Consider the following 27743-nt stretch of genomic DNA (forward strand, 5'->3'; position numbering starts at 1 on the left):
TATTTGTAGGAGGAGGAAGTCCCTGCTTCAGTAGAGAAAGCCCTGCTTGAGCAGACTGACAGACACCACCTCTAATTTATACATTCTTCCCCACACACTTGACACCCGTTTGTGTCCAGACGTTCAGTCTATATTTTCATACGTTCATACACTTACATACACAGTCCCATGTCCGTACAAAAATTAATATTTGGTGTTAACTCAGGATCATCTCACTTCATGATTCTATCATGTCGTAAAGATATTTCACTGACTGAAATGTTCAAACGCAAGGAAAAGATAACGTTAGATCCTCACACTCTTCCCTACACTCTTTCTGGCTTCAGAAATACTCTGTACGCATGTATGCGGATGGCTTTTCCATATGGTGCTCACAGCTGGTGTCGCATACACCCAGATGCCTTCTGCATGGCATGGCATAAAAGCTTAAAGGTCGATATCAGAACAGGTGCCCCTCAGGGGCTCTGGGAGGTAGAGCTGTTAAGGAAACAAGACACAAAAAGATGGGGGGAAGACATTAGTCCTTTTTAAAAATAGTCTGATTTCCAGACAGAAATGCTAAATGCTTTGACTATATTCTCACATCAAGGTTAATACCTGCTGTTGTTAGATGCCATCAGGTCAACTCCAACTCATGGCGACCTCATGTACAACAGAATGAAACGCTGCCCAGTCCTGCACCATCCTCACAGTCACCAGCATGTTTGGGTCCATTATTGCAGCTATGGTGCCAATCCATCTCACGGAGTGTCTCCCACACCCTTACTGGCCCTCTACTTCACCAGACATGATGTCCTCCGGTAGAGATTGATCCTTCTTGATGATGTGTCCAAAGCAAGCAAGTTGGACAATATTCTGTTGTGACCCATAGGCTTTCATTGGGTAATTTTCAGAAGTAGATTGCCAGGCCCTTCTTCTTAGTCTGTCTTAATCTAGAAGCTCTGCTGAAACCCGTTCATAATGCAGGACCATGCTGGTATTGGAACCCCTGGTGGTGTAGTGGTTAAGAACTGTGGCTGCTAACCGAAAGGTCAGCAGTTCGAATACACCAGGCGCTCCTTGGAAACTCTGTCCTATAGGGTCGCTATGAGTCAGACTTGACTCGAAGGCAACAGGCATTGTTTTTTTTTTTTTGGCTGGTATTGGAAATACCAGTGGCATAGTTTCTAGCATCGTAGCTATACGCAGCCACTGTGGTATGCTAACCTGACAGACAGGTGGTAGAAGGCCCTTATACTACTTCTGCCCCTGGACCAGATATCTCTACCACACTGAAGCTTTGCTAAAAAACTAGTAAGTTGTACTAGGGAACAACTAGCAAACTGCCCTCCTTTTCAGATTTGTGATGGCAAAAGGTCCCTGTGGTATGTAAGAACCTAAGCACAACCAAATCCTACTTCATTTATGCACCTGGCACAGTGCTAGCTGACAGAAATATACTGCAAGCCACATGAGTAATTTTAGATCTTCTAGTAGTCACATTAAAAAAGTAAAAAGAGACAGGTGAAATTAATATTTTTTCTTTATCCCAATATAACCAAAACATCATTATTTCAATATGTTGCAGTAGCCACATTTCAGGGGCCACATGTTGCTACTGGACCACAGAGCTCTGGAGGCCTGTGTCATTCACGTGATTTGGCTCATTCAGAAAACAGCTTTTTCCTGTTAAAGTTTGTTCAGGTGCTTTAGAGAAAAAGTAACTTGTGTGTGGTTTGTATTTTGTGCCTAAAGGTCATGGTTGGTAACCAGTCCCCTCCTCTACCAAGCTATTGCACAGAGAAGAAGCTCAGAGGGAGGTGAAAGAATAAGGGCTCCTCCAGGACCCTAGGGGAGAATCTGTAGCCAGGGCAAGATGGTAGGGAGAGGTGGAAAGGGGTCATTTCTCACTTCACTCTTCTTAGTTCTCCTCAACTGTATGAAGCCAGTGTAGTAAAATCTGTTCTGGTCACGTCTCCTGCATGAGTGATAGTCCTCTATTTGGAAGACTAACTGGGACCAGAGTGTACTCCCAGGAAAAGGAAGCATGGAGTGGGTAACACAGGCCAGCTCTGTTTTAGGCCTTGGAAAGGGCTTCCTTCTGTCTGTCTTCCACCTTGTGAAACTGATGTGGTCAGATGAGTCTGCTGCTTGGAGGTCCTAGGAAGGACAAGTGGGAGCTAGATGGAGTATTGGAGAAAAGGGTCCTGAAGGAGGGAGTCACCCTCTGGCCTGAGCTTTCACAAAAGGCTAAGAGGTGCCCTTCAGGCTCACACACGGTCTAGTCCAGTTTCCCAGGGTAAGAGAACAGACAAGGATTTGGGGCCAAAGTCTGAGCAAGTGAATAAGAACATAGATTGGCTTCACCTGACTGCGCTCTGTAGCCCCCATATCTTGGGAACTCAACAAGGCAATAAACAGCTGGTTGAAGATTTGAGAATACGGAATCATGACCATCTCTTAAAGGCATAATATTCACTACCAGTCAAGATCCAGTCATCAAGAAATCAATACACTGTGTTTTTTGGCAAGCCAGTTATACAATACTTACTTAATGATTTCCCCCCCGCCAATCTGGACAATTAGCACTTCTAAATACATCTCTTGGTGTATCTAGCAAAATGAGAAGCTTTGCTTGTGTTTACTTTCTAGTTCTCAAGCCTAACCAGTTTTAAACATCCCTACATGTGCTATAGCTCACATCGTTAATTAGATTCGCAAAACATCACCAGTGATGTAAGCTACCAATCTGTAGACTCTTACAGAAAATTATCTATGTGATAATTATTAACTATAAAAATCCATGCATTCAAAGGAAGATGTGGTACTCATACTATTCAAGATAGCATGTTATCTTCAAAAAAGACTGAGAGGGTACTTGGAGCAGCTCTGCCATTAGTTCACTTGGTAACTACCACCAGAAAATGATTTACCATTTCTGGGTCTCAATTTTCTCATCAGCAGAGGGGTTGAATGAAATGGCCCATAATTAGGGTGACCATATATCTTGGTTTCTTTGGGACAGTCCTGGCTTATGACTGTTTTGCTGGTGTTATTATAATTACCACCCATTTTTCCTCTCAGAAGTGTCCTAGTTTGGACAGTTCACTATATAGTTACCCTATCTATAACATTTCTAATTATCAAATCCTGATACTCAGTGATTGAAGTTGCAAACTCAAATGCCTATGAGACCAGCAGTTCATACAAATGAGTGAAGCTGGCCAGATGTAATACAACAGGGAATAGTGTGGGTGTGACAAAGTGTAGGCTAAGCATCTTCAGGAGATGACTACTACTCACCTTTACCCAATTTTTGCCCACAGGAATGTGTCCTCAGGGTTGCAAGTCATTCTATTGTTCAAGATTACCCAGAGCCCCAGATTTTTATATGGAATGTGCTAATTTTCAAATGTTGGCAACTAATTCAAATATATACATACATATATATATACAAATTATATATATATACACAAATACAAAAAATAAAAAACTGTTGCCGTCGAGTTGATTCTGACTCCTAGCGACCCCACAGGACACAGCAGAACTGCCCCATAGAGTTTCCAAGGAGCACCTGGTGGATTTGAACTGCTGACCTTTTGGTTAGCAGCCATAGCTCTTAACCACTACACCACCAGGGTTTCCTATATATATATATATTGTTGTTGTTGAGAATGTATATAACAAAACATACACCAATTCAGCAGTTTCTACATGTACTATTTAGTGACACTGATTACATTCTTCAAGTTGGGCACCCGTTCTCACCCTCCTTTTCTGAGTTGTTCCTCGCCCATTAACATAAATCCACTGCCACCTAATGTTCCTATCTAATCTTTCAAGTTGCTGTTGTCAGTTTGATCCCATATAAATTGTTCTTAAAAGAGCATTAATTCTCAGAGCAGACATTTTTACTAGTTAAGCTAAACCATTGTTTGGTTTTAAGGAGATTTCAGAAGATATTTTTGGTTTAAGTCAATATTTCAGGGGTTCATCCAACCTTCATGGCTCCGCAAAGTCTGGAATCCATAAGAGCTTGAAATTCTGTTCGACATTTACCTCCTTTTGATCTGGATTCTTCTACAGTATCTTTTATCAAAACATTCAGTAATGGTAGCTGGGCACCATCCAGTTCTTCTGGTCTCATGGCAAAGGATACCATTGTTGATGGAGGTAAATTAGCCACACATTCCATATCCTCCCCTATTCCTGACTCTCCTTCTTCCTCTGTTGCTCCAGGCAAACAGACACCAAACGTGCCTTGGATGGCTGCTTGCAAGCTTTGAAGACCCCAGACACTACGTAACAAACTAGGACATAGAACGGAAGCACTAAACACGTTATTAGATCCATTATCTGGAATGTCCATGAAACCATGACCCTAAACCTCCAAACCAAGAAACCAAATCCCATGAGGTTTTTGGTTGTACGTAAGCAGCCTGAGCACCCTTTTTTTTGGGTCATTATTATAAATATATCTGTTACACAACTTTTGTCAATTCCACTTTTTACAGGTGTATAACTTATGAACAGCAATTACAATAATCAGCAGTGCAACCCTACCCTTAATCGATGTGATATTTCCGTCAGCATTAACCCCTCCCATTTTCCCCTTCCTCCTGTTCCCAGTAACCACTAATAAACTTTGTTCACTATGCATTTTCCTTTTCTTGTCTTTTTATATGAGTTCATAAAATATTCGTCCCTTTGTGATTGACTTATTTCACTCAGCATAATGTCTTCCAGTTCCATCCATGTCGCAGCATGTTTCAAGACTTCATTTCTCCTACTAGCTGTGTAGTATTCCACTGTATGTATGTACCAAAACCAAAACCCACTGCCATGGAGTCGATTCCGACCTATAGCAAGCCACATTTTGTTAATCCATTCATCTGTTGAGCATTTAGGTTGTTTCCACCTTCTGGCTATTGTGAATAGTGCTGCAATGAACATTGCTGTACGAGTCTCTGATTGAGTCTCTGCTTTCAAGTCTTTTGAGTATATACCTAGGAGCAGAATTGCTGGGTCATATAGTAGTTCTATTTCAGTTTTCTGAGGAACTGTCACACTATTCCCTGTAATGGCTGCAACATTTTTCAAATTCACCAGCAGTGGGTAAGGGTTCTAATCTCCCCACATCCTCACCAACATTTGTTATTTTCTGGGTTTTGTTTTGTTTTGGGTCTTCTTTTATTTTTCATCTTGGCCATCTTAGTCCGAGTGAAATGGTGTTTCACTGGGGTTCTGATGGCTAAGCATCTTTCCATGTGTTTGGTGGCCATCTAAATGCCCTCTTTGGTGCAATGACTATTCAAGTCTTTTTCCCATTTTATGATTGGGTTGTTGTTCTGCTGTTAAGTTGTCAAAGTTTTATATATACTTTGGTTATTAGATTCTTGTTGAATATATGGTTTCAGAAGATAATTCTCCCTGTCAGTAGCTTGTCTTTTCACTTTTTTGGTAAACTCTTTTGATAAACAAAAGTTTTAAACTTTTAGGAGGTCCTGTTTATTTATTTTGTCTTTTGCTGTTTGTGCTTTTGTTATTAGACAGATAATCCACTGTTAAAAGTTAGGCCTGACAGTGTTGCCCCTGCTTTTTATTCTAACAATTTGTGGTTTTAATTTGTACATTTAGTTCCTTAATCAATTTTGAATATATTTCTGTGTATGGTGTGAGGTATGGATACTGTTTCATTTTTCTACATGTGGAAATCCAATTTTTCCAGCACCACTTATTGAAGAGGCTCTTCTTTCTCCATTGAATGGGCTTAGCACCCTTGTCAAAAATCAGCTGACCATAGATGTATGGGTTTATTTCTGGACTCTCAATTCTATTCCATTGGTCTATGCATCTATTGTTATACTGGTACCAGGCTGTTTTGATTACTGTAGCTGTATAGTATGTTTTAAAATCTGAAAGAGTGATTCCTCCTACTTTGTTCTTTTTTAATACTCCTTTAGCTATTTAGGGCCTATTGCCATTCCATATAAAGTTGAGGATTGGTTTTTCTATTTCTGTAAAAAAGGCTCTTGGAATTTTGATCAGGACTGCATTGAATTATAGACCACTTTTTTTTTGTTGGGTAGTACTGACATCTTAACAATATTAAGTCTTCTGATTCATGAACATGGAGCATCTTTCCATTTATTTAAGTGTTCTTTAATCTCTTTCAGCAGTGTTTTATAGTTTTTATTGTATAAGTCCTTCGCATTCCTGGTTAGATTTATTCCTAGGTATTTTATTCTCTTTAAATTTTTTTTTTTTCTCTTAGCTGTTTTGTAAATGGAATTGTTTCCCTATTTTCCCTTTCATATTTCTCATTGCTGGTGTATAGAAACCCAACTTATTTTTGTTTGTTGACGTTGTACCCTGAAACTTTGCTAACTTCCTCTATTAGCTCTAGAATTTTTCTTGTGGACTCTTTGAGATTTTCTATATACAGGATCATATCCATGAACAGAGATAATTTTATTTCTTCTTTGCCAGTCTAGATACCTTTTATTTCTTTTTCTTGTCTTATCGCTCTGGCTAGGACTTTTAATACAATATTGAATAGAAGTGGTGAGAGTGGGCATCTTTATCTTGTTCCTGATATCAAGGGAAAGCTCTCAGTCTCTCTCCATTAAGTATAATGTTGGCTGTTGGTTTTTCATATATGCCGTGAACCATATTGAGCAGTTTCCCTTTTATTTGAATCTTCTTTAGGGTTTTCATTAAGAAAGGGTGTTGCATTTTATCAAATGCTTTTTCTGTATCAATAGAGATGATCAAGTAGTTTTTTTTCTTTACTCTACTGATGTGCTGTATTACTCTGATTGATTTTCTAATGTTGAACCATCCTTGCATTCCTGGAATAAATCCCACTTGGTCATGATGTATGACTCTTTCACTATGTGGTTGGATTCTATTTGATAGTATTTTGTTGAGGATTATTGCATCTATACTCATAAGAGATAGTGGCCTGTAGTTCTCTTTTCTTGTGGTGTCTTTGTCTGCTTTGGTATCAGGGTTATGTTTGCTTCATAGAATGAAAGAGTGTAAACAGTACTGGTGTCAATTCTTCTCTAAATGTTTGGTAGAGTTCCCCAGTGAAGCCATTTGGTCCATGAGGTTGTTTTTTTGTTTGTTTTGTTTTTTTGTGGAAGGTTTTTGGTCATGGGTTTGAACTCTTCACTTGTTATGGGTCTGTTAAAACTTCCTGTTTCCTCTTGAATCAGTCTGGGTAAGCTGTTTGCTTCTGAGACTTTGTACATGTCATCTAGGTTATCCAGTTTGTTGCTGTACAGTTGTTCATAATAACCAACCAAACCAAACCCACTGCCATCGAGTCAGTTCCAACTCATAGCAACCCTATAGGACAGAGCAGAACTGCCCTGTAGAGTTTCCAAGGAGCACCTGGTAGATTCGAACTGCAGAACTTTTGGTTAGCGGCCATAGCACTTAACCACTACACCACCAGGGTTTCCATTCATGATATTCTGTCATAATTCTCTTTATTTCTATTGGGTCAGTTGTAATGTCCCCTCTTTCATTTTTTATTTTGGTTATTTGCATCTTTTCTCTTTTTTCTTTGTCAGTCTAGCTAAAAGTTTGTCAATTTTATTGATATTTCAAAGAACCAACTTCTGGTTTTATTGATTCAATTGTTTTTCTGTTTTTTATTTTATTTATTTCTGCTCTGATCTTTGTTATTTCCTTTCTTTTGGTAGGTTTAGGCTTAATTTTCTCTTCTCTTCTAGTTCCTGGAGTTGTTCAGTTAGGCTGTTAATCTGAGATCTTTCTTCTCTTTTCATGTAGGCATTTAATGTTATAAGTTTTCCTCTAATTACTGCCTTTACTGCATCCCCTAAATTTTGGTATGTTGTGTTTTCATTTTTATTTGACTCTAAGAAATTTGTGAGTTCTCTTTTGATTTCTTCTTTGAGCCATTGGTAGTTTAATAGTGTGTTGTTTAATATCTGGTTAGGTGTTTAATATCCATATGTTTGTGTATTTTCCAGGTTTTTTTGTTATTGATTTCTAACTTCATTGTGGTCAGAGAAAATACTTTGTATGATTTCAATCTTTTTAAATTTATTAAGACTTGCCTTGTGACCTAACATGTGGTCTATCCTGGAGAGTGACCCATGAGCACTGGAGTAGAATTTGTATTACACTGTTTTGGGGTGAAGTGTTCTACATATGTCTGTTAAGTCTAATTGGTTTATAGTGTCATTCAGGTCCTCTTTTTCCTTGCTGATCTTCTTTCTAGATGTTCTGTCCAATATTGAAAGTGGTATATTAAAGTCTCCCACTATTATCATGGTATTATCTATTTCTCCTTTCAGTTCGATCAGTGTTTACTTTATATATCTGGATGGCCTAATGTTGGATGCATATATTTATGATTGTTAAATCTTGATTGATTGACCCTTTTATCACTGTATACCATATTTTTATGCAAATAATGTGTGCTTTCTACGTTTGTTTGCCAACTGTGCCCTCCCCACATGGGATATTTTCATAAGTGCACTATATTAATTTTTTTACAGCAGCATGTAAAAAGGAAACCCTGGTGGCATAATGGTTAAGAGTAATGGCTGCTAACCAAAAGGTCAGCAGTTTGAATCCCCCAGGAACTCCCTGGAAACCCTATAAGGCAGTTCTACTCTCTCCTATAGGGTTGCTGTGAGTCAGAATGGACTCAACGGCAGTGAGTAGTGGTATGGTAACTTGTAAAAAAACTGGCACAGCAGCAATTATAAAAATACCTAACAGGGGCAGGGTGTGCAGTTGGCAAACAAATGTAGAAGGCACGTGTTATTTGCATAATAATATGGTAATGTCCATCTTTATCTCTTCTAACAGATTTTGTCTTAAAGTCTACTTTGTCTGATACTAAGATTGGCACCCCAGTAGTACAAATATATTTTAAAAACACTAGATAAGCTATATAAAATATGTCTTCGGTCATGCACTTGCAAACTCTGCAGGGTATATGCGTACACACACATCTATTTATGGACTGATATAATACAAAAGTTGGATTTCCCCACAGGCTGTTTAGGTTACTTGATGGTGTTCTGACATTCATTGCTTCCACACACAGAATTATAGTGAAAATTAGCTCTAGGCACCTACATTCCAATTAAAATTTGAAAGCCACAGTATTATACACTAAATTGTTGGCTATTCTTATTTCTGGGGAGCTGGAATGAGCATCATGGAAAAATAATGAAAGAGCTTTCATTTTTTACTTTATGCTGTTTTATTTTTGTAACTGAAAAAAATTAAAATAAGGACGTTGTTGTTGTGCCAACAAGTCTATTCTGGCTCATAGCAAGTAAAATAAAGATAGGGTGGTCAAAAATATTGATGGGAGATTCACAAAACTTGCCACTTCAACTGTAAGACATACATCAAACTTCTCATTCTCCCTGAAGCAACAGCCAATAGCTGATGCTTCAGAAGAAGGCAAAGCCTTCCCATAATGCACCTGCATAGCGCTAGCCCTAGGGCAGCGTGGGTGACAGACTCTTGCAGTAAATCTCTTCAGAATTCAGAACATAGTAGGAGTTTTGGGATAGCAGATAATAACACTATATCATGTCAACAGCAGAGAGAGTACAAAGCTCTGTGGCTTTTATGCCTTGACTTTCATTCTATTATTTACTTGAATGCTAAAGACATTCCAGAAAGGAGTTATGCTGGAATCTTGTATTTCTGAAAATAATTTTGCTTCCAGCTTCTTGCCTAACGATTCCTAAGAAATGTTGTTGTCAATTAGAAATGCTCTATCCCTTCTTTCTTGTTCTGTTCTGTCACTTCCAATGAAGGTCTTATCTTAGAGAGTCTAAACAATTGCAGTAAATACATTACAGATTTCAGCAGCACTTTACCAACACTTGTGAATCACTGTCATTCTTCCAGGATTCCATTTAAGAGCAGTAATTACAAGTCACCTTAATGTCTGAGAAAAGGATGGAAAGCAGACCCTGAAATAGAAGCCCGTATTACTCCTTTCAAAGAACAGCTCAAACTATCAGTAGAAAATACAGTTTTCATGTAAACGCTCAACAGTTTTCCCCAAACCTTGCAGAATCCATTACTTTTAAGAAATTTCCATGAGAATAAGCCAAACGAATCAGCCATACTAACAGTATATAGTAGATGCACACACATAAATGCCAGTTTCACACCATACTGTCTCAAACTCCATTTCCAAACACATTCACATACTTTAGGGTGCATGCATTGTGAATAAAACAATTTATACATCTTACCTATATGATTCCCTATATCAGCTGTTTCCTGCCACTGCCACCTTGAAGTTATCCCCAGTTGAACTCTTTGTACATATTCCTGGGAACCAACTCCCTTCCAGAATATTACCAGTTTGTTCATCCGTCCATCCATCCATCCATCCATGCATCCATCCAACCAATTAACAAAGAAATGTATATTGTGCCAGGTGCTGGTGATACGGAGAGAAACAAGACATGATCCCTATGCTTAAGGGGCTAACCCAGGCAGCTTGCCCACCAGTGTAAGTAAGGTCGAAAAGACTTTCTTCCTGCCCAATCTAACATCCTCATCAACTTTTTTTGCAGTTTTTGACGCCAGGTTCTACCAGGCCATGGACCTTTCCAGGGAAAGAGTCCTTACCTGGTTTCTTACCTCCCTTCTACTTGTAGCACCATCTTTGTATATTCCACAACAAACTGTGTCCTAGTGACATTTCTCCAAGGGTCTAATATTCTTTTCTTGGTAGCCCAGTCCCCTTAAGGCAGGATTTACTTACCTTCTTTACTAAGACAACCAGCTAATCCACTTCTGTCTCCTGCTTTGTTCAAATACTTACCACACAAAGTCTCTACGAGACTAATGAAATACGTTCTGACGCAGTCCTGTAAGAAAGCTCCATGCGCCCTGGGACCACTGTACATGCCTTCATATGAGCACTTATCTCATGGCTGCAATGATTCCTTTACATCAACCTCCACTATTAGGCTTGAAACCCCTCCAGGGCAGAGACTGGGCTGTATCTTTAGCACTCCCAGCAGCCTAGTGTGAGGAGGCACCTCACCCTTCAGACCCTGAAGTGTTTCCATTGTTTGGCATGTGGGGCTTCTGGTTGGACTTCTGATCCCCTGCTCATTACAGTGCCTTCTGTCCATCTCAGGTGGAAGTAGGCTCTTAATACAAACGCAAAGGAGCAAACCATCCACCCATCCACCCGTTCATTCATGTACCACTATTCTGTACATTAAAGTCCTTAGTGGCACAAGCGGTTTGCACTCAATTACTAACTTAAAGGTTGGCAGTTGGAACCCACCCAGCAGCTACACAAAAGAAAGGCCTAGTGATCTGCTTCCATAAAGATGACAACCAAGAAAACTCTACACAGCAGTTCTTCTCTGCAACATATGGGGTTGTCAGGAGTCGGAACGGACTTAAGGGCAACGAGTGTGGTTTGTTTTCATTCTTCATATGGCAGAAGGCTTAGCACCCCTGGACTCAGTGCTCAATGCCAGGAGCATCTTCCAGTCATTGGAACACCCCAAAATGCCATCTTGCCATCCAAGGGAACAGAAGCACCCTCTTCCAAGATGAGAACCACTAGGTTAGGGTATTTGCAAGGCAGCCATTACAGAGAGATAGCATGCATACAAATTTTAGCCAAAAGAGTTGTTTCTGTCTCTACTCTCACAACTTAAATCCAAGCCTTCAATCCCGAGAGAGGTTAAAGTGCAATGGGAGGTACAGAAGTTCTGGATTTAGGACAGACTTGTTTTCGGATCCCAGATCTGTTGCTGAATGACTCAGCAACAAGAGACATGTTGTTTAATGAATTGCAACTTACGAAAGTGGGGATAATAATGCTTCAGCAGTAGTTATGTCACCACTGCTAACAGCATAGTTGTCTCCATTCATTTCTTTAAACTTATTAACTTGGAGTCCTGCTGAGGTTTGCCAATATACTGTACAAATGAACCCTCTGTTCAGAATAATCAGGGATGCCTTTCTTCCCAGTTCCTTGTGTGCCCTTCTTCTCTCTTCTGTTTAATGCCCATGCGGGCTTCACCCCACTTCCAGACTTTCCTCAGATGCCCTAGATCCATTTTCAGGATGTACCATATCCACCCCCTGTTCTCTAGGCTCCTAATTCTCCAAAATGCTTCTATCCTATGTCTTTGAGGACAGCAGATGCCTTTCTCTGGCCCTTCAAAGTGTTAAGCTGTTTGTATGACTATACTTTCAAGTGTTAAGATGTTTCTGTAGCTATTTGGAAACCCAAATAGATTGGAAATTTCCCAAAGGCACACATGTCTCTGTTTTTATTATCTTTTCCCATGGCAACGATGCATTCAATAAATTTAGTTTACCACTATCTATCACAGATCCCGATATAGCCTCCCTTTCTTTTATGTGTCCTTGTAAATTATGTATTTAAGCATTCCTTGTGTTCAATTTTTCTGTGTCTTCTATATTTTAGTTCTCTTTAAATTATAAAGTCCTAGAGGAGAATAATTATGACAGTGAATTCTCCCTATGAAATCACTAATACTTGTTGTTGTTGTTAGGTGCTGCAGAGCCAGCTTCAACTTATAGGGACTCTGCGTACAATGGAATGAACCACCACCCAGTCCTGCACTGTCCCCAAGATAGCTTTATGCTTCAGCCCGTTGCAGCCACTGTGTCAATCCATCTCATTGAGCGTCTTCTCTTTTTCACTGACCCTCTACTTTACCAAGGTTGATGTCTTTCTCCAGGGACTGTTCCCTCCTGATAACATGTCCAAAGAATGTGAGATGAAGTCTTGCCATCCTTGCTTCTAAGGAACAATCTGGCTGTACTTCTTCCGAGACAGATTTGTTCATCCTTCTGGCAGTCCATGGTATATTCAATATTCTTTGCAAACGCCATAATTGAAAGGCATCAATTCTTCTTCAGTCTTCTTCATTCACTGTCCAGCTTTCACATGCATATGAGGCAACTGAAAACACCATGGCTTGGGTCAGGTGCACCTTAGTCCTTAAAGCCACATATTCGCTTTTTAACACTTTAAAGAGGTCTTTTGCAGCAGATTTGCCCAATGCAATGCATCACTTGATTTCTTGACTGCTGCTTCCATGGGTGTTGATTGTGGATCCAAGTAAAATGAAATCCTTGACAACTTCAATCTTTTCTGCATTTATCATGATGTTGTTTATGGGTCCAGTTGTGAGGATTTCTTTTTATTTTTTCTTTATGTTGAGGTGTAATCCATACTGAAGGCTGTAGTCTTTGATCTTCATCAGTTAAGTGCTTCAAGTCCCCTTGGTTTTCAGTAAACACAGCTGTGTCATCTGCATATTGCAGGTTGTTAACGAGTCTTCCTCTAATCCTGATGCCCCATTCTTCTTCATATAGTTCAGCTTCTCGGATTATTTGCTCAGCATACAGATTGAATAGGTATGGTGACAGGATATAAGCCCAGCACACATCTTTCCTGATTTTAAATCACACAGTATCTCCTTGTTCCGTTCCAACAACTGCCTCTTGATCTATGTACAGGTTCCTCATGAGCACAATTAAGTGTTCTGGGAATTCTCAATGTTATCCATAATTTGTTATGATCCACACAGTCAAATGCCTTTGCATAGTCAATAAAACACAGGTAAACATCTTTCTGGTATTCTCTGCTTTCAGCCAAGATCCATCTGACATCAGCAATGATATCTCTGGTTCCATGCCCTCTTCTGAATCCTGCCTGAACTTTTGGCAGTTCCCTGTTGGTGTACTGTTGCAACTGCTTTTGAACAATCTTTACCAAAATTTTACTTGTGTGTGATATTAATGATATTGCTTGATAATTTCCACATTCTGTTGGTTCACCTTTCTTTGGAATGGGCTCAAAATGGATCTCTTCCAGTCAGTTGGCTAGGTAGCTGTCTTCCAAATTTCTTGGCACAGATGAGTGAGCACCTCTAGCGCTGCATCTGTTTGTTGAAACATCTCAATTGGTATTCCATCAATTCCTGGAGCCTTGTTTTTCACCAATGCCTTCAGTGCAACTTGGACCTCTTCCTTCAGTGCCATCAGCTCTTGATCATATGCTACCACCTGAAATGGTTGTATGTTGACCAATTCTTTTAGATACAGTGACTCTGTATATTCCTTCCATCTTCTTTTGATGCTTCCTATGTCATTCAATGTTTTACCTATAGAATTAATAGTGAATTTCAGATGATCCAATTAATACTGAACCATCTGAAATTAATGGTTAATAAGTACTTTGGGCTTTTTCACAGTTACTGTAAGCTTGGCCGAAAGTACTGACTTCTTCTGTTTCCAAAATCAGATTTTATAGCTAGAAAAAAAAAATCTGATGTCATCTAGTCCATGTTCCATTCCACATTTTCAGGATCCTGCAGCTCAGAGAGGTTAAGAATCTTTCCCAAGGTCACACAGCTAGCTAATGAGTGAGTCAGGAGTAGAAGCTGGGTCTCCTCACCCCTATTCCAGTATTTTTCCCACTATCTCACTGCCCTTCAACATTTGTTCATCCTTAATTTAGGAATGTGCAGCAATTGTTTTCAGTCTAATAGTATTACAGTGAGCTACCCTTAAAAAAAAAAAGTTTTTTTTTTTACCCTTAAATTTGTTTGTGCTTGTGGCAGTATTACTCTACTTATATAATTAAAGTATAATTTCTGGATGTAGGAAATGTTGAAAATCATGGAAAATCTCAGTACCTTTTTAAAGTTGCAAGTAGAAAATGATGACTGAATACATCATAACACCAAAAAACCAAAAACCAAACCCGTTGCTGTCGAGTTAATTCCAACTCATAGCGACCATATAGGACAGAGAAGAACTGTCCCGTAGAGTTTCCAAGGAGCGCCCAGCAGATTCAAACTGCCGACCCTTTGTTTAGCAGCCACAGCACTTAACCACTACACCACCAGGGTTTCCCATCATAACACAGTATGATCTAATTAAAAAGCATTCACCATGCTGCTACAAACTAATAAACAATAATAAAAATGATGGCAAAGTACTCTGTATTTGCAAAGTGCCACATTGGGTCACTAGGGAGCCCTGGTAGCACAGTGGTTAAGGGTTCTCCTAAACCCTATGGGGCAGTTCTACTGTGTCCTGTAGGGTCGCTATGAGTCAGGATCGCCTAGATTGCAAAGGGTTTGGGATTTTTTGGTTACATTGGGTGGCTATGAGTCAGAATCCATGGCAGTGCTTCTTTTTTTTTTTTTTGGTGTAGTAATCCAACTTCCTCCTTGCCTCCTGAGAGGGAATAGATGCAAAATAGTCTTAGTAATATAACATGCTTAACTTGGCCTGTGATAAAATGCAGAAGGCAGCTAGATTTGACTCAGAAATGATGTGGAGGAGGGTGGGATTTAATGGAAGGAGAAAACTGAGTTTCTTGGTGCCCAGTGTGATTTCCTAAATTCACTGTGCTCCATCCATCCAGCAGCCTGGCACAGGCACCTTAGATAGAGATATCACAAATGACTACCTAACCAGGAAAAGCTCAGGGGTCTCAGGCAGCCATGGAGGGGCACACAGCTTGTACATCTTGGATCGTCCGAGTTCCTGCCTGGCCTTCGTGGCCAGCCCCCTCTCTATGTGAGGGGCCTAGACTATGGAGGATTTCCCAGAGCCCTCTCATGAGAAGCCAATTCAGCAAAATCGGAGGCCCAGCTCCGTGTGAACGCAAACCTGCACACTTGAATAGCTGCAGCTGGCTTTGGAGAAAAACTCAATGACAGGCCCCTGACCGGCTTTCAAGGTCTGCCATTCTTTCTTCCCAGGGGCTGAGCCGATTTCTCGGTAACACCCACTCTCCTGCTTGCCTCCACTTTTCTCCCCCTTCGCAGACCCCAGCGCCCCCTGCCCCGCCACAGGCTTCTCCTTTTCACCCGGCCGCCTCAGGTTGGCAGACCACAATGAAGCTCGGCTGACCCAGCCGCTCAGGCTCACGCTCTGCGTAACCACGGCAACTGTGGCGGGGGCAGCGGGCCGTCAGGAATGCGCACTAATTGAAGGCCCAGCTTCCTCCCACAGTGATGAGCAACAAGTGAAGCAAAAAGTGAGGCGAAGGGAGGCTGCGAGGAGGGGGGAGGTGCAGGCACAGCGCAGGGCTCGGTGGCTGAGGGGACATACCACCTTCAGGACCTCATTTGTGCTCATAAAAGCCCAGGGCGGCAAAGAGCCGCAGCTGTGTCCTTTATGCTTCAGAAATCTTAGGGCGCCGTTTTCAGTGAACAACTATTACCTCAAACCACCATCCCTTTGGGAGCCCCCTTTGCTTCGTTTAGAGCCCTGGTGGCGCAGTGGTTAAGAGCTATGGCTGCTAACCAAAATTCTGGCAGTTCAAATCCACTAGCCACTCCTTGGAAAACCTATGGGGCAGTTCTACTCTGTCCTATAGAGTCTGTATGAGTTGGAATGAGATGGTAATGGGTTTTGGTTTTGCTTCCTTCAGATGATGAATGGAGATGTTCATACCCATAAGCCAAACCAGTTGCCATGGAGTTGATGCCAAGTCATGGCCACCCCATGTGTTACAGAGTAGAACTGGTCCATATGGTCTTCTCTGCTGTAATCTTTACAGAAGCAGGTTGCCAGGGCTTTCTTTCATGGCACTATTGGCTGGGTTTGAACTGCCAACCTTTAGTTTAGTAGCTGAGGGCACCATTGGCTGGGTTTGAACTGCCAACCTTTAGGTTAGTAGTTGGCTGCAAACGATTTGCACAACTCAGGGACCTCATGTACACCAACAGACCCCCATGAATAAAATGTCACCTAGCAGCAAAGGTTCAGCTGGTGAAGGTGACCTGATACTATTTTGCCTTGACCTCCCAAATTCCTCTGGATCTCCTGTTCTCTTCAATCAAAAGGGGAATCTTTAATGTGGCCATCATCTAAAAATGGGGAGACCATTCATATCAGTTTACCCAGACAGTCCCAGTTTATGTCCACTGGTTTGGCATAATTTTTAAGAGCCCCCTTTTCACAAAAGTATCCTAGTTTGGACCATAAATTACAAAGTCACTCCACCTAAAGTCTTCCCAGGCCCACTCAGATCCTAATCCAAGTCTTAGGTGTTCTCCAAACCTCGCCAGACTTCACTGAATGGTCTATGGGCCTAATCCTTGTATTTAGGTTAGACAGTAAGCACCCTGTATTGACTACGAGCCATCCCCTGAGAAATAGGGGCTTCCAGCAGCAACCAAAATACAGCATGCTGGGACAGAATGCCATGAAATCCACTAGTGGGAAGATTCCCACAGGGCTGATTAGGGTCACCACCGGCAAGGCATAGCACAGATGTCATTGAGAAAACATGGATCTATTAGTAATAGGATTGCCAATTCACAGATGGCCCATTAAAGCCTCAGCCTATAAAATGGACCTGGCTAAAATAAAGTCTGCTTTCTAGCAGGAGTCCCCAAAAGCAGAATTCCTCAAGGAGGGTTCCCTCAGATTAGGGCAGAACACACTAGCAATGAAATGGGGGTGGAAAGAGAAGTGGGAGAAGGAAACTATTTAATTCTTATTAAATAATCCTCACAATAGGTCTTCCATGTAACTATTACAGCCCTCCCCCATTTTTACAAATAAGGAAACCAAGTTTCATAGACATTAATTTGTCTAAGGTTGTATTATTATACTTGATCCAGGGCTGTCTGACCCCAAAGCCCATGCTATTCACAGTGACATCGACCACTATCCAGATTGCCTTTTGGTCAGGATCAGGGTTTCTAAGCCTTGGCACTACTGATACTTAAAAAAAAAAACTTAGGGCCAGATAATTCTTTGTTGGGCGTAGGAGTGAGAGGCAGGGGGCAGTCCTCTGCACTGTGAGATATTTAGCAACATCCCTGGCCTCTACTCACCAAATGCCATCCAGTTGCCCTTGAGTCCATCCCGACTCATAGTAACCCTATAGGACAGAGCAGAACTACCCCATATGGTTTCCAAGAAGCGCCCAGTAGATTCGAACTGCCACCCTTTTAGTTAGCAGCCATAGCTCTTAACCACTACAGCATCAGGGTTTCCAAATGCTACAGTATTGCTCAAAGTTTTGACAACCAAAAATGTCTCCTGGGGGCAAAATTACTCCATCCTGAGAACCGGTAATCTAGATATTTAATATCCAAGTATAGTATTATTCTCCTCTTGTATTGTTCTGTATTTGCTTCAGGTATGTAATTTTTATAAAGACAAGACCAAATCCAAACCTGTTGCCGTCAAGTCAACCCCGACTCATAGCGACCCCACAGGACAGAGTAGAACTGCCCCATAGGGTTTCCGAGGAGTGCCTGGTGGATCCAAACTGCAGACCTTTTGGTTAGCAGCTGAACTCTTAACCACTACACCACCAGGGTTTCCAAGGGTAAGACAGTGTCGATTATTTATTTTGTATCCTCACTGTGCTAGGGACATAGTAAGCAAAAATACTAGTTAAATTTAAGTCATACTTTAAACATAAATCATACTTGAAACAAAACTGACTTCACTCCATGGAGCCTATCAAAGAGCAAGGTTGAGGTAATACAGTAGAGAGTTCTGAAGGCCATAGGAAGCTTCTTGCAAAGACTAAAAGGCATAGTCACTGGTCTACAATTCCATGTCTCTAGGGCAGCCACACCCCTCACTCCGCTCCTCATACAGCTGTGCTGAGCTACTGCCAAATCGGCCCCCACCTCAGGGTGACACCATGCATAGGGAAACAAAACGCTGCCCAGTCCTGCGCCAGCCCCATCACCGGATGCTGATTCCTCCCACGGTGATGAGAACAACTAAAGCAAAAATGGTGAAGTGGCAGAGAAGCTTCGAGGAGGGAGGAGGGAGGAGGCAGGAAGATGCCGGGTTTTCATTGTCTGGTTTTTGGAAGTAGATTGCCAGGCCTTTCTTCCTAGTTTGTCTTATTCTGGAAGCTCCACTGAAACCTGTTCAGCATCACAGCAACACGCAAATCTCCCCTGACCAATGAGTGGTAGCTATGCTTGAGGTTCATTGGCCAGGAATCAAACCCAGGCCTCCAGCATGGAAGGAGTGAATTCTACCTCTGAACCACTAACACCTCATACTGACCGTCATTAACCAAAACCAGATTCCAGTTGATGCCTGCGTAACTTTCCTGGCACGAAATCCTTTCCTCTTCCTTCCCCTCTTTCGTTTCAACACATTTTTCTGGGTTTTTGAAAACAAGACCAACAGACTATCTAGGTAAGCTCGGGACAGCATAGACCAGGAGTTAAGAGAAAGGGCTGGGAAAAAAGGGGCAGAGGCTGGAAAGTGCACTCTTCATCTGTCTTCCGTCTTTCCTTCCAGGAGAATCTGTGGGGTTATCTCAGCTCTTCTGGAAACTGAAGGTACAGGTGTCTACCAAAGATATAAACGCTACTTCCCACCCTCCTTGGGAATAAACCCCACACTGTCCTATAGGGCCAGGACATCTGAAGCATAACTGAGGCCACAAATGAAAATGTGGGCACAGCCCAAGTGAGAAGATGTTCCGAAGGCGTGACCTCCAGATTTATGGCTAGAGTGTGGCTCTGTAATTAACTCCTTCTCTGTCTTCTGCCAGGAGTGAACTTTTTCTTTCTTTTCCCCCAATTCTTTTTCCCTTTTCCTCTGTTTGTAAATCTTGGAGAGAAACAGCAGCAGCCACTCTCAGAGATCAAAGTTTTAGCAGGCAACAAAGACCTCCAAGGAGGCTGTTGCCATGGGAACTCTGGAGCTGAGGCCCTTTTAATCGGCAAATCTCCTTGGTTAGCAGCACCGGGGCTGGGGCTGGCAAATAGGAAGAGAAGGGGGAAGGGAGTCTTGGCAACAAGTAGCCTTTCTAAACAGCAGGAACTAAAGTCAAGGGGGTGGCAGGTGGGAAAGGATTCAAATAGACGCAGCGGCGACACATGGGTGGGTATCTCCGCACGGCCTTAGGAAACACGCTCCTGTCAAAAAATTCCTAAAGTCAGGTGTAAGTTCTGCACGTCCCCTCCCAAGAATTCACCAATTTCTTATGTTCTTAATGGCTTTTTTATACTAATGGGCAGAAAGATTTATTTTAGACCAGAATAGCAATTTCAGGCACAGTATTGTGAATAGCTTCATAAAAAAAAAAAAAAAAAAAAATCCATGCATGACTCCAGTATTATTTCCCAGCTTGTTCTTCGCCCCTTGTCTAGGTTATATACTCTCCACTCTGGGTAAGTCACAGCAGGAGATGGAAGGAAAAATAGAAGCATGACAGAAAAACAGAGGTAATTCTGTGCCATTACATTTATGGGGAAGACTCAATCCCAAGTGGTCACAGTACACAACCAGCCTACGCACAGTAGTCTGGATGCACACCTATTTCTGGCCTCTTGGAATAGCATTTGGCTATAAAGCCACAGAAACTGATGTCTGTAAGAAATTCTACAAAATGTTCACAGTGTTTGTTTTTTGCCTGCCTGGTATTCGTTTCTTCTTCATTTGGAAACAACTGGCCGATTTTCCTTTAGGAAGCTACCCCCTTTCCCTTCAGTTCAGATGGTTCAGTTGAGGCTGGCTGTATTCTTTGTTCCTCTTCACACACACAGCCACAAGGCTTTTGCTGAAAGTATGGGGAAAGAGGCACTTTATCCTCCTGAGGTGGAAGGTGCTGAAGACTAGGTAAGCCTGGGCCTGCTGGCGGCCATCTATGGCCCATGTGGACAAAGTGCGTGAGAAGGAAGCTAACAGAGCAGAGCAGAGCCAAGAGAGAAGACAGAAATTCTTAGAAATGTAATTTGAACACCTGGATTTGGCCATGCTTGAAGCTAGGAATAGCCCTGGACTTAGCTAGCTGAACCAAAAACTTCTCCCTAAGCCAGTTTGAGTGTTTATCCTTACAGCCAAGAAAAGTTCTGAAGAATACAGCAGTTATCTCTGGGTAGTGAGATGTGAGGAGATACTTTCTTCTTTTGTACTTTTCTGTTTTACTGGAAATTTTTACAACAAACATGTATCATTTAGAAAAAAAAAAAAACAGAAATTTTAAATAAAGCAAAACAACACTTGAGCCATCACCCTATATAGAGAATTTATTTTTAATCCATGGATCATTTAAATAAAGTCAAGACCATGGAAAGGGCTCTGAAAAGCCATCCTGTTTATCCTAATATCCTAAGCAAGAGAACCAGTTCCATGTTGGAAGCTCATTAGAGAGGGAGTATTTATAATTTCCTCCAACCACCAACAATTTCCAAAAACAGTTATTTACCATTAGGAAAGTCTTCCTTAGCTTTAACCTAAACACTCCTTGGCTCGCATCCTCTCTTTCTACTCTCAGTCCAGAGCAGGAGGAGTGTTCACCCGGCCCTATTTCCACAGGGGCCCTTTTCCCCTTTTTTCTCCTTGAAGGCCCTTAAAAAACAAGCTACCAAATGAGACATCAGAAAGGAGGGTCAGGCCTTCACACTGTGCATAGAAAGGATGAAGAATGAGGCAAGCTGCTTTAAGATTTTAAAATAATAACTTCCCTGCTTGAGCCTTCCTGAGATGGTGAAGTCCTTTTCCTGCCAGCGGGAGCTGCTCCAGGGAACTTTATTCCTGTCCAAATAGTGGCATGGTTCCAGGTTATAAACAGCCTGGCCTGGCCACTGAGCCTAGACCAACGTCTAATCTCAGGGGGCAGATTTCTGGGCACCACCACCCTCTAGGATTACCCACTGATATGGCCCTATGATCCTGCATGTCTGTCTAAATATTTCCAAGGTACCTGTCACTGTCATTTCAAAGCACCCAAAACACTGTGTGTATTTCCAACCTCAGAATAAATGATTTTTATCTTCTGAATCATCAAAGAGATTAAAGGGTGGTTCAATATAGTTTTTGTGTTTAATGTTGAATCAGTGGTTTTCCTCTCGTATCTGTGAATCACATGTCTTTGGATATTTCTGAAACTTCTGAGAGAAGCATCCATGGTGATTTTTAGATGTTTCAGTAAGTACAGAGTGGAAGGAAGGTGGGTCACACTCAGTGGGGAGATACGTAATGGAGAAGGAGCCATGTCTTTGAAGTAAGGGCCTAGGTCAATGCATGTAGGCAGTTTCACCAAGAAATGAAGTCAACTACTCAAGCAAACTTGGGCCAAATAAAAATCATGACCCATGGCCTCAAGCAGCAGCCAGATTCTTTCAGCATGCGTTACGCAGGGCAGCATTCTATAGTTTCTTAGTATAGATAGGTAGTATGGTGTCATAGAGGGAAGATGAGACTAGGAATCAAAACACCTGGGTTTCAGCATCAACATTATTCTTTTCTAGAATCAGGGTTAAAGGTAAAAGTGGAAGAGAGAGTGAAAGAAAATGAAAAAGGCAACAGAGACATTCAAGGCAATGCTAAAAGGGGGCCACAGCCTCCAAGAAAAAGAGTATGTGCTAAAATGGGTATGCCTGTGCACAAGAGATAAAGGCTGTGTGTGGGCCTGCTGACACACACAAGGAGGAGTGAGAAGGGCGCAATGCAAACAGTCTAAGAGGAATATGCTACAAATGGTCTTACACTTACCCAACACCAGCAGTTCCACTGAGTCCTCATTTTTGCCCTCCAGGTCATCAGGGGTGGTGATAATACAGTAATAAAGCCCACTGTCTCCCCACAGGAGTTTTCCAATTTGAAGATCCGCATCTGTAATCACAAAAAGAAGGGCCCAGTCCTAAAACTCTGCCCTCTGAAAGGAAAATAGTGAACACTAGGTGGGGGCGGGTTGGGGGAGAGTTGGGAGGAGAACAGGGAGTCCTTTTGTAGTGTTTGCAACGTTCTATTTCTTTACCTAGATGGCGGCTGAAAAGGTGTTTGTGTTATTTAAATTAAACAAACAAAATTGTTATTAACTGTTAGCACCCCTAGGGCTAAAGAATTAAAGCACAACCAGATACTGGTCTAGTTCTAGTTTTAGGAGTCGGAGTTGGCTTTGAACCAGGCCTGCAGAGGCACCTAAGAGCCAAATAGATTCTAGACTAACTCTGGAGTACTGGAAATGAGCTGATTTCACAGGAGTGCTTCAAAATTCACATGATACAATAGATCATGTCGGCCTCTTGGGACCTTTTCTGGTCCAAAGCTTTGGAGCAGGAGAAAGGGTGGAACTGATGCAAAGCCATCTGGGTCTTGGTGATGCATCTACCTGGCTCTACAACTTGTACACACATCCGTTCTCCCAGAGGAGGAACTCCTTGGGGAAGTCTGCTTTCTGGGCCTGGGGAACAGCCATAGAGGCTGAAGTCAAGGCAAAGGATGTCTGACTGAAGAAGTACTTTCACTTCTCACATTTCAATTCATTTCTGAAAACAAGCACGTGAAACTCAAGGCTAGGCTCTGAAAGACCAATTCCAAAGCTTATCTCTATGTCTTCTCCAGATACACACCTTCCACCCTCACCATCCCATCTAAGCAATTTGCTAGGTGTCTTGATGCTCCTGTCTCCCATAAAATCAAAGTCTTGAGGGGTTGGGAGGTGAGAGGCTGACATCCCCTTGTCTCTGGGGAAATGGAACCAATCTCCCCCCATTACCTAGATTCGAAACAGGAGGTATTATTACCATGAACAATAGTGATCTCTCTGCCCCTGTAGAAGTCTCCCAGGGTGACGGTAGAGCCCTGTTTTGAAGCTACCACTCGAACAGTTCTCCTGCTGTCTAAACAATCCAAGTAGGGATCCCATTCCAGGTTTCTCTTGCTCAGAGACTGGGCCCTGGGAGAGGACATGCCCAGGGACTCTCCCATTCGATCCTGGCAATAGGACTTGAACTTCCACTGCACGACTGCAGGCTGATGGGAGGATGTGGAGAAGTGGCAGCGAAGCACGGTGGGCTGGAAGAGCATGGCCACCTTCTTCTTTTCAGGCACTGTGACCTGAAGGCCTTCAGCCATGGCTGCAAAACAAAATCAACATGTCCAAATGGTATCCGTATCCTTGACCTCACCTCATGGCATGAGGTCATTCTTCCACCTCATCTCCTAACCTCTTCTTCCTTCTACTTTCTCCTTCACAATTAATGGCATCAATATCCATCTCGTTACCATGTCCAGGAACCTCCCTCACCCCACATATCCAATCAGTCACTAAGTCATATCAACATGATCTCTTAACACCTTTAATATTTTTCCCCTCGTCCTCAAACTCACTACCACCGCTTTTGTTTAGGCCCTCCATATTTTCTTACTTAAAATATTATGATAATCTCTTGTCTGGTCTCCCTGCCACAGTCTACTTCCATCTCATACATTCTCCTTGCTATATAGTTCAGGTGATCTTTCTAAATTTGACTACTATGGCTGTCCTTCTTAAGCCCTTCATTTATACCCCATGGCCTCTGGGATGAAATCCAAGGCCCTTGGCAATGCATCCAAAGGCTCCATCATCCAGCTCTTATCTTCATAGCCTCACCTCTTGCAGCATCTCTATTTGAACCCCAAGCTCCAGGAATACCAAACAATTAACAGTTTCCCCAGTGGACCACGCTATTTCACACCTCTGGGTCTTTGCACATGATGATCCCTATTTCTGGAATGCTTTTCCCTCACTTCTTTCCCTGGGAAACTGTTCCATTTTTCAAAACCCAGCTCAGAGACTTCTTGTAAAGCCAGAGCTCATCACTTCCTGCTTTGTGCTGTCAGCATACAGAGCATTGTCTTCTAGACATTTATTTCAATAATTTTTGAAAAATATTTATTTCCATGCCTGTCACCCCTACCAGACTTGTCAGGCAAGGTCTGTGTCTCATCCATCTTATCATCCTGGCTTGTGAAGCATATAGGTGCTCAACAAGTATTTGATAAATAATAACAACGAAGCCAGGAAGTGTAACTTCAGGAAGAAGTGACTTCCCTTCCAGCTGGTGACCAATCAAAGCGAACAGAGATGAAGGGGAAAAGGAGGCTTTGAGAAAAATGGAAAATTCCAGATCAGAAGCAGCTGACTATGTTCAAAAGCTCTGAAGGGTAATCAAAAAAGAAAGAAAGAAAAAAAGGACTATAGAGCAGAATAGTTTAAGTGGTAAAAGGAGCCAAACCTAGGCTTGATGTCCAAGAAACAGAGAGAAATTTCAGTGAATGGAAGACAAGGGCATGTCTGAGAGGCCCAGGGCCTATAGGAACTCAATGGTAAGATCTAGAAATTCCAAGCGAAGAGGACATAACTTCCTCCATGAATGGGAGAGTCAAGAGTTTCTAGCCTGATCTGAGGTTAGAAGCAGAAATAGAATTCAGATAAGAGGCAGAAAAAATGAATCTGAATAGAAAGAAATGATAAAGAGGTTCTGAACTGAGTCCCAGAGCCTGCCGAATTAGGTAGCCTGAGATAGAGAGTTCCCCTAGAGTCACAGGGCAGACTTGGGGCATGGAAGAAAGGCCTACTTTCCTTGGGGTAGCTCCTGTCCTTCACTGGGGCCAATGCTCACAGTGACATCCTGCAGAGCAAACTTGCTCTCACAGCTCTGTTATTCTTTGGTGTGGTCAAGTCAATTTTCGACTCACAGCAACCCCATGTGACAGAGTAGAACTTCTAGGCTGCAATCTTTATGGGAGCTGATGGCCAGGTCTTTCTCCCACTGAGCCGCTGGTGGGGGGGGGGTTGAACTGTCAACTTTTCAGTTAGCAGCTGAGTGCTTAGCTATTGTGCCACCAGAGCTCCTTCTGACAGGTCTAACATATTTATGAATCTGCCTTTTTGCTAAAGAACCTATGACAAGGGCCAAAACATACCCATTGCCATCGAGTCGATTACAACTCATAGCGACTGTATAGGACAGAGTAGAACTGTCCCATAGGGTTTCCAAGGAGCGGCTGGTGGATTAGAACTACCGACCTTTTGGTTAGTAGCTACAGCTCTTAACCACTGTGCGAGCAGTGCAAGGCGCCACATCCATCCTCAGGTCTTCTGATTTTCAGACCAGTGCCTCTCTTCAATGAGACCTTTCCTATGAAAAACTAGGTTCTAATTCCTGTTTGGAGGAAAAGGTTTCTGCGTTCTGTGGAATTTAGAGGTGAATGCAACAGTATCTGAGATTTATCAGCAGAGTGTTTTGGGCCTATCTTGTGCTCAATAGCTATCTATGGGATAAATGAAGGAATTGGTGAGCAAATGAATGATGATTAATATGGGAATTTCTAGGACTTTGCACAGGAAACTGGTTGAAATCATAGATAGCATGGGATAATAAAATAGCTTTGGCCTCAGACAGGCAGGGCTTTGAATCGTATCTGGTCACATACTAGCTGTGAAGCCTTAATGAAGTCTCTAGGCTCTCTGAGACTCATTTTCCTCACCGATAAAACGAGCGTCGTAGTCCTTACTCACAAGGCAGTTAACAAACATCTCACTAGGCACCTACAGGAAGGAGACTAGAGTAGACATAGCCACTGGTAGAGAGTAGAGCCTCAAATGTTAATCTTCCCTCACCTTTTCTGCCTTTCCCCTCACCTCCCATGCTGAGGCTCCTGAATCTTAAGACCATCACCATCTACAGCCAGATGACCTAGATCAATACCATCATCAAGGGGAAGTAACGCCCATCCGGAAGTTCACTGAAAAACACTTAGTTCCCAGGCACCACTGGTTCTGGCCAGGCCCCTTCAGCTCCCCCAAATGTTGATGTGGCTAACCCCATTCTCCCTGACTCACATAGCTGGATTAGGAAAATAAATTTCTTCTTTGCTGCTTCTCCTTAAATTCTATTGCATTAATTTTTTTAATTAATTGTGATTCCTCTTCAAATCCTTGTTTGCACTCCTATTTTCTAGGTAACAAAAATGGGACAGAGAGGAGAAGTGAATTCAGTCAGCAGTAGCTGAGGTTGGGTAGGTACAGGCATTGTTCCTAACATAATGCCGTATTCTTGACCACACCACCTTTTCTGCTCAGCTACCTATTCAGGGTCTGCTTGGGAAATCACATTTCCTAGCCTTCCTAGGATAAATAAAACCAGCAAAGAAGGTAGGTACTACACAAAAGTGTTGTTTTTCTTTCTGGTTTTGAAACTAAAGTATGGGGTTTTGTTCATTAGATGATTACGAAGAATAATCTCCTTCCCAGCTCTGTTCCTTGTTAAAATCAGATTAGCCACTTGGGCAAGCCACTGGACTCCATTAGTCAATTATTAATAGAGGTTAGTCAGTTCTCCGCTTCTTCCACGACATACGTACAAACTTACGCTCCAAGGAATAAGGAATGCATTCTCAGAAATATCTGCCTTTTTAAAGGAGAATAGTTAAATGCATAGATTTTGGAGTCAGTCCTAAATAAGAAAACTAAACTCTACCATATCTTTGCTGCATGACCTCAAGAAAATTACTCAGCTCTTAGGAGTTTCAGTTTTCTCACTGGTAAAACCAGAATAATAGTAAATACCTTATGGAGTTGTTTGAGGGATAAATGAGACTTCCTTCTAAGTACTTAGGATAACACCTTGTATATAGTAAGCACTCAACAAATGTAGCTCTTGTTGCTGCCAAGAACAGTCTGTTGACTTCTGTGAAGCTATGAACATAGAGCTAGGTGAGCACAGGTATGAGGGTGTGAGACACTGAGTGTGTATAGGGAGGAATAGATAGAAACTGCCCAGGAATGCTGGAATATGTAATTAGTAGTTCAACAGTGACAGTGCTTGGTGTGCTCATCATTGCACAATCACAATTGAACCTCCTGGAAGTCAGAAAGAGAGAGTATGTGTGTGCACGCACATGTACACACACGTTTGCACAAGCACAGGCACGGGCACATATATGGGCATGATGAGAAC

General features: G+C 42.0%; 1 protein-coding gene across 3 annotated transcripts in view; it reads right to left on the bottom strand.

Annotated features, from left to right (window-relative positions):
- Positions 1–24518, bottom strand: part of ILDR2 (immunoglobulin like domain containing receptor 2) — a 49594-nt gene extending 25076 nt beyond the window's left edge. For all 3 annotated transcript variants that reach the window (XM_064282898.1, XM_064282899.1, XM_003415216.3), the window contains exons 1-2: positions 23544–24518; positions 22510–22629 (exon numbers count right to left, since the gene is read on the bottom strand). In XM_064282898.1, coding sequence (XP_064138968.1) covers positions 22510–22629; positions 23544–23874 — 451 coding nt within the window. In that variant the 5' untranslated portion in view covers positions 23875–24518. The remainder of the gene's footprint in view (positions 1–22509; positions 22630–23543) is intronic.
- Between the last annotated feature and the right edge of the window lie 3225 nt (positions 24519–27743).

The sequence above is a fragment of the Loxodonta africana genome, chromosome 3, assembly GCF_030014295.1.
Source record: "Loxodonta africana isolate mLoxAfr1 chromosome 3, mLoxAfr1.hap2, whole genome shotgun sequence".
Classification (NCBI taxonomy): domain Eukaryota; kingdom Metazoa; phylum Chordata; class Mammalia; order Proboscidea; family Elephantidae; genus Loxodonta; species Loxodonta africana.